The 12,168-nt window shown below is 44.0% G+C and overlaps 1 protein-coding gene across 2 annotated transcripts in view; it reads left to right on the top strand.

The window, feature by feature from the left end:
- The first annotated feature begins 462 nt into the window (after positions 1-462).
- Positions 463-12,168, top strand: part of IFT172 (intraflagellar transport 172) — a 39,327-nt gene continuing 27,621 nt past the window's right edge. For both annotated transcript variants that reach the window (XM_024764542.1, XM_024764541.1), the window contains exons 1-14: positions 463-583; positions 3,178-3,321; positions 3,898-4,010; positions 4,441-4,480; positions 4,786-4,851; positions 5,063-5,142; positions 5,361-5,448; positions 6,622-6,836; positions 7,733-7,856; positions 8,269-8,364; positions 9,495-9,656; positions 10,012-10,065; positions 10,301-10,404; positions 10,579-10,664. In XM_024764542.1, coding sequence (XP_024620310.1) covers positions 545-583; positions 3,178-3,321; positions 3,898-4,010; positions 4,441-4,480; positions 4,786-4,851; positions 5,063-5,142; positions 5,361-5,448; positions 6,622-6,836; positions 7,733-7,856; positions 8,269-8,364; positions 9,495-9,656; positions 10,012-10,065; positions 10,301-10,404; positions 10,579-10,664 — 1,411 coding nt within the window. In that variant the 5' untranslated portion in view covers positions 463-544. The remainder of the gene's footprint in view (positions 584-3,177; positions 3,322-3,897; positions 4,011-4,440; positions 4,481-4,785; positions 4,852-5,062; positions 5,143-5,360; positions 5,449-6,621; positions 6,837-7,732; positions 7,857-8,268; positions 8,365-9,494; positions 9,657-10,011; positions 10,066-10,300; positions 10,405-10,578; positions 10,665-12,168) is intronic.

The raw sequence follows: 12,168 nt of genomic DNA on the forward strand, positions 1-12,168 counted from the left end.
CCGTCTGGCGATTCAGGGGACACGGGTTCGTGCCCCGGTCCGGGAAGATCCCACATGCCGCGGAGCGGCTGGGCCCGTGAGCCATGGCCGCTGAGCCTGCGCGTCCGGAGCCTGTGCTCCGCAACGGGAGAGGCCGCAACAGTGAGAAGCCCGCGTACCGCAAAAATAAAAATAAAAAAAAAGAAGGTACTCAGCCACGCTTACGTACATCGAACAGCTAGAGAGACTACGATTACGTAGTACCCCGGAGATTGCGGAAGGCTTGTGGGCGTGGCTGGAGTTTGGGTTTGCATGCCACGATGGGATTGGTCGAGGAGAGAATTCATCAAGCCCTCTGCGGCGGTGGGGGTCCCTCCCTAGACCTCACTGCGGCTGCGCGGGTTCTGTTTTGCTTCGCTGCGAACCTACGCGGTGACCTTGCGACGCGTGTCGCGCTCAGGTCGCTTCTGCGTCAGCGGCTGCCGCTGCGGCTGCGTGGCGGGTTGTCCAGGTAACCACGGGAGTTGTCCGCTGTCTGTTGGCATCTGAGAGACAGGTGTTCGTCATGCAGTTGAAGCACCTGAGGACCCTGCTGAGCCCTCAGGTGAGGAGTCGCGTGCTTCTTCCCTCCCTCGTCCGCCTTAATGTTGCAAGAAAAGTGGGGGACTGAAGTTTAAAAACGTTGAGCGCCTACTGTGTGCAGAAGACCGAAGGCTATAGTTGTGATTCGGACTCTGCTACGTCCGTAGAGTGTTGAGTAGGTGAGATGGAGTGCTGAGCGCCGTAGCTTTCACTTCGTTCCATTAACGAATCGGTTGTGTACCGGGTCCCATGGTGGGGCTCCAGGGGATCCAGAACTTGCTCAGCTGTTGCCCCTGCCTTCAAGAGGCTCGTACTAGAGGCAGAGGCGCACGTGTAAACAACGAACATTAATCTACACCTCCCAAATGAGCGCTAGGTGTAAGCCCCACCTAAAGGAGTGCAAACGACCACACCGTTCGTTCTGATGGTGAAGATCTCAGATTCAGAAGAGGCTGGACACTGAGGGAGGAGCCCTAGAACATGGTGAAGAAAGGCTGGGTTTCGGAGTCAGGAGGCCAGAATTCAAGTCCTAGCGCCCCACTTCTTTAAATAAATGATGTGATGCCCCTGACTTTAGCCTTTATCACACAGGCTCTCTGAGCACTCACCCAAACTTCTACATTTGGAAAACGGGAGTAATAATAATCGCAGCCTTAGGGGGTTAGGGGGAAGAATTAAAGGAAGTAGTATACACAAGAGAACGTTGTAAACTGAAAAGCAGCGTGAAAACTGATAGACAAGAGAGAAGGACATTCAAAATGCAAAGGACAAAATAATAGAAAGCTAATAAGAATATCTGTCATAACTGAATGTTTAAGGTGTACCGGGCAGCATAAGTAAAGAAGCTAGTGTTGTGGATTATGGAGTCAGACACACATGGATTTAAATCTTGGTTCTGCCACTTAAACTGTGTTTGTAAACTTGAGCAAATTACTTAACCTTTCTGTGCCTCAGTTTCCCCATCTGTAAAAGATGCATAATAATAGCTTCTACCTCAGTTATGAGATTAAATGAGATAATGTGTATCAAGCACTTAGCAAAGTGCCTAGTCCATGCTTGTTAAAGGTTAGCTATTATTCTGTTCTCTACCTCAGGTAGTCCTCGCTACAGTCCTGTGAGGTACATATTGTAGAGAAAGGAGAATTGATTGATTATGAGAATCAGGAAGGCTTCACAGAGAATGTGGCTTTAAGAGAATAGAAGGAAATTAGAACAAAAGAGAGGTGTGCTCATTGCTCAGTAAACTGTTCTCTGAATCTGTATTTCTAAAATTCCTTTACCCTAATGGAATAATTGGAAATGAAATCTTCCTTCAATCTTTCAAAATAAGATGATGTCATTATGCAGGTAACGGCTGAATGCCCAGGATTGGGCAAAATGATTAAGGAAGATGATTGGCAATAATTGATAAGCCCTCTACCCTCCTAACCTAATTTAGTCAAGAGTTGGAAGGGGCTAAAGGTGGTGGTGTGGCTATTTTCTGACTCCGGTTTGAGGACTTTGATGAAAAATGCCTTTTTTACCTCTGACTTTGGAAGTGGGTAGGTTAGGAGTAAAAATTAACAATGTTTTAAGCCAGGGCTGTAGAGCCCAAGTAGTTAAACAATTGGAGCAGAAATTAAATTTTTTATTTCAAGGAGGGAAATCCTTAGTGCAGAACCACAGACCACCAGGGCTGGTGGTGGAAGGGACAGACATGGCAAGAATAATTCACTGGGAGTTGATCGCTTCTAACTTGGGCTTCTGTGAAGTGGATTGTTAAGGAAAAAAAAAAAAGACAAAAACCAAAGTGGCATTGTTTATCCTAAGTCACAACTCTGATTATTTTAATTCCCATTCCAGAACTTTCACTGTCTCTCCCTTTCCTACCAAATAAGCCCAAACTCAGCCTAGCTTCAGAGACCCTTGTTGAACTGGCCTCTGTCTGTTTTTCCTGACTTACCTCCTCTATTCTGCTATTTACAATATAGTTTCAGCTAAATTAAATTACTATTTATTGACCAGAACTTGCCATTGCTCGTGCCATTCCTTCTACCTCAGGTAATTTCCCTACCTAACTGTATCCATTCTTCAAAGCTTAATGTTGATCATTTAAGTGGAAAATTATCTCAGACTTTTCCAAACTATTACAGTGCTTTATATGTGCCTCTCTTATGGGACTTTTCCCATTTTTTGTACCATCTTATTAGATCCTTGGGCAGGGACCATGTTTTGCTCTTTGCCTCTCTCTTAGCCCTTGGCCAAGTGCCTTTCTTATTAAGGTACTCAAAAAACATTAATTGAATGAATGGCTAAAGACCAAAACTTTGCATTTATTTCAGTAGCAGACCTGGGGAATGAGGGAATAAGGAGGCCACTGCAGGGACACATTGGTACAGTTGATATTCCATGTCACCTCTTAGTGCATTTGCATTATGGGTTTCTAGAAGCACTTTGTTCTCACCATCCAGGGCTCTATGGCCTTGGAGACCTGGATGGATTATAGGGATCTCTTTGTTTTAAGGACTGTGCTAGAAGGAAAATTGACCAGAGTCACACTAGAAGTAATGGAACTAGAAATGCTTTTGGCATTCTAGACCAGCACCTGGGTTTATTTTTGCCCCTTTGCCTCTGCAGGATGGAGCTGCAAAGGTCACCTGCATGGCATGGTCCCAGAACAATGCCAAATTTGCTGTCTGCGCAGTGGACCGAGTGGTGTTGCTGTATGATGAACATGGGGAGCGAAGAGATAAATTCTCCACCAAACCAGCCGACATGAAGGTGAAGGGAACGTTCATGTGTACCTTAATCTGTTGATGGGACTCTATAAATCTAGAAAACTTCCTATCCTGCTTCCTAGCCACAGGCATAGGAAATGGCCCGCCCTTCCTTTTCTCAGTATAAAGCCCTCAAGCCCACTACAGTCACACAGGCACCTTTTCTTCTTTTATTTTCTTTTTGTAGATTAGAGCACAGTATTCTTTTTTTATATATAAAAATTTATTTATTTATTATTTATTTATTTGTGGCTGCGTTGGGTCTTCGTTGTTCTGTGAGGGCTTTCTCTAGTTGTGGCGAGCAGGGGATACTCTTCTTTGCAGTGTGTGGGCTTCTCATTGTGGTGGCTTCTCTTGTTGTGGCTCACGGGCTCTAGGCGCACAGGCTTCAGTAGTTGTGGCTCGCGGGCTTAGTTTCTCTGTGGCATGTGGGATCTTCCCGGACCAGGGCTCGAGCCCATGTCCCCTGCATTGGCAGGCGGATTCTTAACCACTGTGCCACCAGGGAAGTCCACCTTTTCTTCCCTTTTAAGGATACTCATTACTTCTTTTTCTTTCCTTTTTTCTTTTTGACTCTTAGTATGGCAGGAAGAGCTATATGGTGAAGGGCATGGCTTTTTCTCCTGATTCCACCAAGATTGCCATAGGACAGACTGACAACATCATCTATGTCTACAAGATTGGAGAAGATTGGTGAGGATAGAGATTGGGAGATGAGGTGTCCCAGAGAAGAAGGGAAAGGCAGGAAGAAATGCCTCACTGGGAAGGGGGGAATAGAGAGGTTGAGGAGCCAGCTGGGGCTTGGAAGGCAGAGGCCCTCTGGAGTCCGTTGTTGTAGCTTCCCTACCTTTGTGTGCATCACGTGTTCTATGATCCCATCCCTGGAAGAGTCAGTCTTAGATCAACAAGGAGGCTCTGTGAGATCCTGGGGAGCCTGGAGTGATGTTTTGTCTTTGTTATTCTTCCAAAGCTACTCAGGCTCCTTTGAGGGCTTCTGTGGAGTGGTAGGAAACACTAGCGGGCCAGGGAAGGTATCTACAATTCCTCCCCTCCCCCGGCATCATTTGTGCCCGTTTATTCATGGAAGTGGTTTGTAATATGCTTCCCTCCTTTTATTTGACAGGGGTGACAAGAAAGTCATCTGTAACAAGTTCATCCAGACGGTAAAGTTCAAACCAGTCCCTGGGAGATTAGGATGAACAAGCATGTATCAGTATATCCACTTATAAATACAACGAGAAGTTGCCTTTGTTAACATCTGGCTCTGACTTTTCCTACTGTGTGAATGGTACTGCCTGGCTGCTCATCCCCCTGTGCTTTCCTCCTTAGAGCCCAGTTGTGTCCCCTCCTCTCCTTCCCTACAGGTGGTTGGAGTGGTGGCATGTGGTGGGATGTTCAGGCTCAGGTTGTTATCAAAGTGCTAACATACATAGACAGGTTTATCCTTTTCATTCTTTCTTTCTTACAGAGTGCTGTTACTTGTCTGCAGTGGCCAGCAGAATACATCATTGTCTTTGGACTGGCTGAAGGGAAGGTAAAGGAGGGAAGAGAAATACATGAGATATTGTGCATGGGGATAACGGTTCTGGAAAGAGGTATATGGTTAATCTTCTCCCTTAGGGTCAAGTTGTGTACTGGGGAGACTACCCAGGGAACAGTTTTTGTTTTTTTCTTTTTCTTTCCTTAGGACCTGGGTGAAATTGAAAGTAGCCTAACCAGACTTTTGTCCATTCTCCCATTTTCAGGTTCGTTTGGCAAACACCAAAACTAATAAATCATCTACCATCTATGGGACAGATTCTTACGTGGTGTCCCTGACAACAAAGTGAGTAAGGAAGAGCGGTACCCCAAAAGCTTGGAAATGGTAGGAAAATCTATAGGGGACTCTGGACTGGGGGACCATAGTATGAAAGGTGGAGAGGGCTGGTAGCAGGAACCGCAGGAAGGGTAGTGTTTAACAGACAAAGGGGACTTTCTTGGTGAGACAGGATGCTCTAATGTCTTCCTGTATTTCTCTCCTTTCCTCCTTTTCCCGTTTTTTAGTTGCTCTGGGAAAGGAATTCTCTCTGGTCATGCAGATGGCACCATTGTTAGGTACTTCTTTGATGATGAAGGCTCTGGAGAGTCACAGGTATGAATAAAGGATGCTCTGGAATAGGGGAGAAGGAAATCCCAAGAACTCTCCGAGAGGAGGTTGGACATCTAAGGAATTTAGATCATGGTGCTGGGAGAGGAGGCTAGAGGAATGAGACCTCAGGCAGAGAGACACCTGGATGAGGCCACAGAGAGGATTTGTTTTTCGGAGGCCAGAGCTTAATATTTATGGGAAAGGATGAATCAGGTGGAAGGGACCTTGAGGCAAAGAGAAATAAAGACTCCGAGAGTAATGAAAAGTGAAAATTATTCTCATTTATGTAAAATATATATTTATGTATATAAATTCATAGAAAAAAAGGGTTGTTTACTCTTTTTTTTTTTTTTTTAAATGGGTGTCATGCTTTTTTTTTTTGTTTTTGTTGGGGGTAGGAGTTTATTAATTTATTTATTTTTGCTGTGTTGGGTCTTCGTTTCTGTGCGAGGGCTTTCTCTAGTTGTGGCAAGCGGGGGCCACTCTTCATCGCGGTGCGCGGGCCTCTCATTATCGCGGCCTCTCTTGTTGAGGAACACAGGCTCCAGATGCGCAGGCTCAGTAGTTGTGGCTCACGGGCCTAGTCGCTCCGCGGCATGTGGGATCATCCCAGACCAGGGCTCGAACCCGTGTCCCCTGCATTAGCAGGCAGATTCTCAACCACTGCGCCACCAGGGAAGCCCTGTTTACTCTTGAGAGGGAAAATATGGGGGATTAAAGGAAGGTTCATGTTTTAATCTATGTAATTCTCTATTGCTTGAATCATTTATGTTAAGAATTACTTGTGTAATCATTAAATGTATCCCTCCTGAAATAAAGGGGCCATATGCTCCCTGTGGGCCTATATGGTATTGGTTAATGTGTAGGACAGATTCCTTTGGGGGGCCTTATTAGGTGAATATTAAAGATCTGCAGACACACGTATTTTGAGGTTCCCTCTTGAACACAAGGTCAGTAAGTGTGTATATATGTCATAAAAGATGTGTGCGTGAGTGTAAGACAGAAAGATAATTTGTGAAGTCTTCGGATTAAGATGTGTTGGGGTGGGAAAGTGTTGGGAGAAAGACTCCTGCAGAGCAGGATTTTCAGAGTGAGTGTGTCAGATGCTAGGAATGAGAAATCTCTGAGGTGGAGTCCTCAGAGTCAGAGTGATTGAAACCCCTACTTCTGTCTTAGGGGAAGTTGGTGAACCACCCATGCCCACCCTATGCCTTGGCTTGGGCAACCAACAGCATTGTGGCTGCAGGCTGTGATCGGAGGATTGTGGCCTATGGAAAGGAAGGCCACGTGCTACAAACTTTTGACTATAGCCGTGACCCTCAGGAACGGGAGTTCACCACAGCTGCAGCAAGTCCTGGGGGCCAGTCTGTTGTGCTGGGAAGTTATGACAGGTGGGTCTCCTTTCCAGTTGCAGCTTCTGCCTGCTTTCCCTGTGTACACTCTTCTTTAGTCCAGTTTTGCTTCTCAACCAGAGTGGGAGACTGGATCAGAATCAAGTGATTCTTAAGTTTTAATTCGTGCACTTTCCTCTTCCTGTTCCCACCGTCCGTTGGCGTGTCGGCAGTTCCAAGATGCACTGTGCTCTTGTCGTGTCTCTGCCTCTCCCCGGGATTCCACAGCAGAATTCATCTCCACTTTCTTTGTGCTCCTTTTGCCTCTTTTCAGACCACAGGCTTAGTGTTTATCACATTATATTATAGTTTGGTGTTTGTATCTAACTGGTTAAATTGAAGAGCCCTTGAGAAGAGGGCCTATTATTCTCTTTTTTTTTAAGTCTCCAGGGCCTAGCTTAGCATCTAGTATATAATACGTGCTCAAATGTTTGGTGAATGAATGAATGAATGATGGAACGGTGAATAAATAGCTAGAGTCTGGGTCCCATCTCTTCCTTGGAGCGCTTTTAACCCCAGCTTTGTCAGTCCTGTCTTTCTGTCCCCTTCAGTCTCATGTGTGTCTGTCTCTTCCTTTCTTTCTTCTCTGACTCCTACCATTTCTCTTTTCTTTTTCCATATTTCTCTATCGCTAACAGCTCATTTTTCTCACCAGCCACCGTCTCTTTTTATTTTCTCCACTCCTATCTCTCTTACTCCATTTTACTTTTGACTTGATTTTCCCAATTTACTTCCTTTGAACACTTTTGTCCTCTCCTACTAGACCTCCCAACTTGTCTGTTCTCTTTTATTTCCTCTGTTTTCTGATGTAGCAAGACTAATTTCCTTCCGTTACAGGCCCATTTTCAGTTTTTCTCAGCCTCCAACTCTTCTAAAAGCCACATACTTAATTTCAGACTTCGGGTACTCAACTGGAGCCCTCGAAGAAGCATCTGGGAAGAGGCAAAGCCCAAGGAGATTGCCAACTTATACACCATCACTGCCTTGGCCTGGAAGCGGGATGGCTCACGACTCTGTGCGGTGTGTGACTAGTAACCCCTTTCTGCTTTGGTGACATTTTTCAAATTAAGAAAAATCCCACCTATCCTAAAGCACCCTCTCCTGACACTAGAGAATGTCCTCTTCCCTTTTGACCACAACCTAAAACTCTGACGTTACAGGGGAAAGAGAAATGCATACCTTATTGGAGGCCAAATGGGACAAGAGTTTTATAGGCAGGGATGATTTCTCCCTTATATCCCATCACTATGTGATGCTCTTGAGTCCTGCAATTGCCACCTCTTTCCTGCTGGTACTTCCAAAAACTACCAGCCCTTTTACTGCCAACTCTTCTGTAGATTCTAGAACCTAGGATTTGAGAGTGTCTCTAAATACCCTCTACATGCCTACGTATTGTGTGTGTTACCCTTTATGCTGTCACTTTCCCTTCCAGGGCACACTCTGTGGTGGAGTGGAACAGTTTGACTGCTGCCTCCGAAGGAGCATTTACAAGAATAAGTTTGAGTTGACGTATGTGGGACCTAGCCAGGTAAGCGGCTGATAGCCTGCCACACTGAGATTTTGCCATGGCTCACTCATCCTTGTAGTACTTCCCTGTGGTCTGGCCACAGCACAGAGTCAAATCAACCTCTGGCAGAGCTGTTCTGAGGAATAGAATGTGTCAGGGCAACTCTCTGGCAACTTTCCTGCTATAGTTCTTACAGCTTATTGTAAGAAAAGGATTAACCACCAGGTTTAAGGGGTACAGAGATTGCCATTTACATCTTCCTGGTTTAAAACTTCACTGCCTATAGGATGGCAACTGGGGAAGTTGATAAATAGGATTATAATTCTGAATTCTTTTGTTCTAAGGCCTCTGAACTCACTGTGTGTGACGTTGCAAGCTCATTTCTTAGTTTCTGAGCCCACTTTTCTCTTTTCTCTACCTCCACCCTCCTTTCCTTCATTTATTATTCATTGATTCCTTTAGTCTTCCATTTTCTCCAGAAATATTTATCCATTCTTTATGTGTCAGCACTGTTAAGCATTGAGAATTCAAAGATAGTTATCTGGGGCTTCCCTGGTGGCGCAGTGGTTGAGAGTCCGCCTGCCGATGCAGGGGACACAGGTTCATGCCCCGGTCCAGGAAGATCCCACATGCCGTGGAGCGGCTGCGCCCGTGAGCCATGGCCGCTGAGCCTGCACGTCCGGAGCCTGTGCTCCGCGACGGGAGGGGCCACAACAGTGAGAGGCCCGCGTACGGCAAAAAAAAAAAAGATAGTTATCTGTAATACGTTGTCCCTTATTTGAGAAGATCGTTTTAGCAAAGGAGACAGACATATCAGAAAATAATACAGCACACTGTGGTAAAGTTATCATAAAAGTTTGTACAAAGAGCTACAGGAACATAGGGAGAGTGATTGGTTTAACCCAGTGGAACTTTCAGAATCGTATGTATTATAAACATCAAAAGAGATAATATATTAAAGTATTTCATAAATAGTAAAGCATTATGTAAATGTGAGGTGTCCCTTTTACCAAGAATATCCTAGGCCAGGCAAGGAAAAAAGATGATACCTTGTTTAGTCAGCCCTGTGAAGGTGGGCGAAGGGCACAGCATGTTCACCCCTCTTTCGGATTGGGGGAAGCCTGGGGAGCTCAGACTCATCTCCTACCAAGGTGATTGTGAAGAACCTCTCATCGGGGACCCGAGTGGTACTCAAGTCACACTATGGCTATGAGGTGGAAGAGGTGAAAATCCTGGGAAAAGAACGCTACCTGGTGGCCCACACGTCAGACACACTGTTGCTGGGGGACCTGAACACTAATCGCCTTAGTGAGGTAGGAACCAAAAATGGAGAGGTGGGGATGGGGCGTCCTGAGGTGCTACTCAGGCAAGCCAGGGTCCCTGGGGGAAGATCACCATGGGAAGCTCTAACATTCTGGTGTTGGGGACCTGGCTTCAGGGAATGAGACCCGGGAGGCTTAGAATCCCGGAATATGAATCACCGTTGTTGGACTGTTTTTATACCATCTCCCAGAAGCATAGGGATTAGGGCAAAATCTGACGTAGCCTCTCTTTTGTGCAATGTCAAAGCCTTCCCCAACTCCATCTCTCTGCATCCCACCCTGTTCTTTCAGCATCGTCTTGGATAGCTATCCACATTGTCCCTTATGTCTTTTCCCCCCTTAACAGGTAGCTTGGCAGGGATCTGGTGGCAATGAGAAGTATTTCTTTGAAAATGAAAATGTGAGTAGAGCTTGATTCACCATCACTGTCCTGATAAGCCTCCTTCTAGCTTCTGTGTAGCAGGATGGCAAGTGGCTAGGGGTTGAGAAAACAGCAGATAAAGTGGGAGGGTGAAATAGGCAGAGGAATAGAATAAACAGAAAGGTGGGTGTCACTTTGAACTCATGGTACACCTCCCTCGACTCTCTTTCTTCGTGTAATCTTTCCACTGTATAACAATTCCGTTCACCCCCAGGTATGCATGATCTTCAATGCTGGAGAGCTAACCCTGGTGGAATATGGGAGTAATGATACCCTGGGTTCTGTACGTACTGAATTCATGAACCCCCATCTCATCAGGTAACCCCACAAGGTTCTCTAAATTTTTGAAACCCAAAAGAATTCCTTTTGACTTCTATCTCCTACATCCTCAGGTTAATCTAAAATCTTCATCCCATATGGTATTTCAGAGCTCCTATTAAACATCCCAGCTACCTAAGCCCATTTTGCCTCACCTGACCCTTCATGTTTCAGTGTCCGTATTAATGAGAGGCGCCAGCGAGGAACGGAGGATAATAAGAGATTGGCTTATCTTGTTGATATTAAGACTATTGCTATAGGTGAGTAAGACTCTCTCATAATTGTAGTAACAAAATAGATGTTTATAAAGCACTTCCATGTCACAGGGTTGTGTGCAGTGGAGAATCCAGGAATCTGAGAGGCATCCGGTCAATGTGTGACCTCATTCTTACAGGGGATATGTGAAATGTTTAAATCCATATGTCTATATCTAGAAGTCTAGATACAGATGCATTGGTATGTATAGGCCTGCCCATATAATTATTCACGTTCTCTAGGCATATATCTCAGGGCTGGAAAATTGTGAATTGTAGAAAAGAACCATTAGCAAATTTAAGAATTTTCCTGTTTAGACTTCATAGGATCACAGATTCTTAGAACTGGAAGGGGCCTTACTTTCTGTATAGTTTGTCATTAATAAGTAGTGATGACAAATTTTATGTGCATTTCACAAATGTTCACATTTATAAATTGTACTGTATATATTAATAGTTAATTTTTTATCATGGAATGTTTTAAGCATAGGAAAAAAGTATAAAGAATAGCATGGTATTCTCTAAAAAGTTTAGAGAATAACATATCCAGGTAGTGTAGGTATTAAGAACAGGGCTCTGGAGTCAAATCTCCCCACTTCTCTACTTACTACCTGTGTAATCTTAGGTAAATTACTTCACGTTTCTGTATCTCAATTTCATCTACAAAATGTACCTCATCTACAAAATGGGGATAAAAATAGAACCTACTTCATATGAAAAGCACTTAGACTAGTGCCTAGTATATAATAAGTGCTTAATAAACGTTAGCTGTTCATAATAATAATATTATTATTACTTGTGTACCCATACCCAGTTCTGTCAAATCCTCACATTTCATTATTTTTACCTTGGATCTTTTCTCTCTTCTCTATTGATGGACATTTGTTGGTTTTTCACTGATATAGTATTTCAGTTCTCTAAGGTTTATACCCAGCATGGAATTGCTGAATCATGAAAGAGGTACATCTTCAATTTCACTAAAATATTTCCAGATTGCTCTCTGAAGAGGTTGTACCAATTTACATTCCCACCAGCAGTCACAGTTCCACTTCCTCTCCAATGCTTGAAATTGCCTGGCTTCATTATTTGGCTCAATCTGATGTATATGAAAATATATTTCATTGTTTTAATTTTTTTGTTCATTTGTTTATTGGCCATTTGGATTTCTTCTGTGAATTGCCAGTTCATATCCATTGCCTATTTTTAAAATTAGGTTGTCTTTTCTTTATTTACGTGAAGGAGTTCTGTGTGTGTGTGTAGGCTTTGATGGTTATTTGCATTGCAGCTATTGTCTCAGCCTGTGGCTTGTCTTTTCTCTCCTTTTCAGCATTTCTTAGTATTTAGACATTTTTAAGTTTAATGTAGTCCATTTTATCACTTTTTTTTTACTGAAGTATAGTTCAATTTACAGTGTTGTATATCACTTTTTAATAAATAGTTTGTGGGTTTTGAGGTCTTATTTAAGAAATCCCAAAAAAAAAAAAAAAAAAAAAAAAATCCCCCCCCACCC

Source organism: Neophocaena asiaeorientalis, unplaced genomic scaffold (genome assembly GCF_003031525.2).
Source record: "Neophocaena asiaeorientalis asiaeorientalis breed wild unplaced genomic scaffold, Neophocaena_asiaeorientalis_V1.1 scaffold345, whole genome shotgun sequence".
Lineage (NCBI taxonomy): Eukaryota > Metazoa > Chordata > Mammalia > Artiodactyla > Phocoenidae > Neophocaena > Neophocaena asiaeorientalis.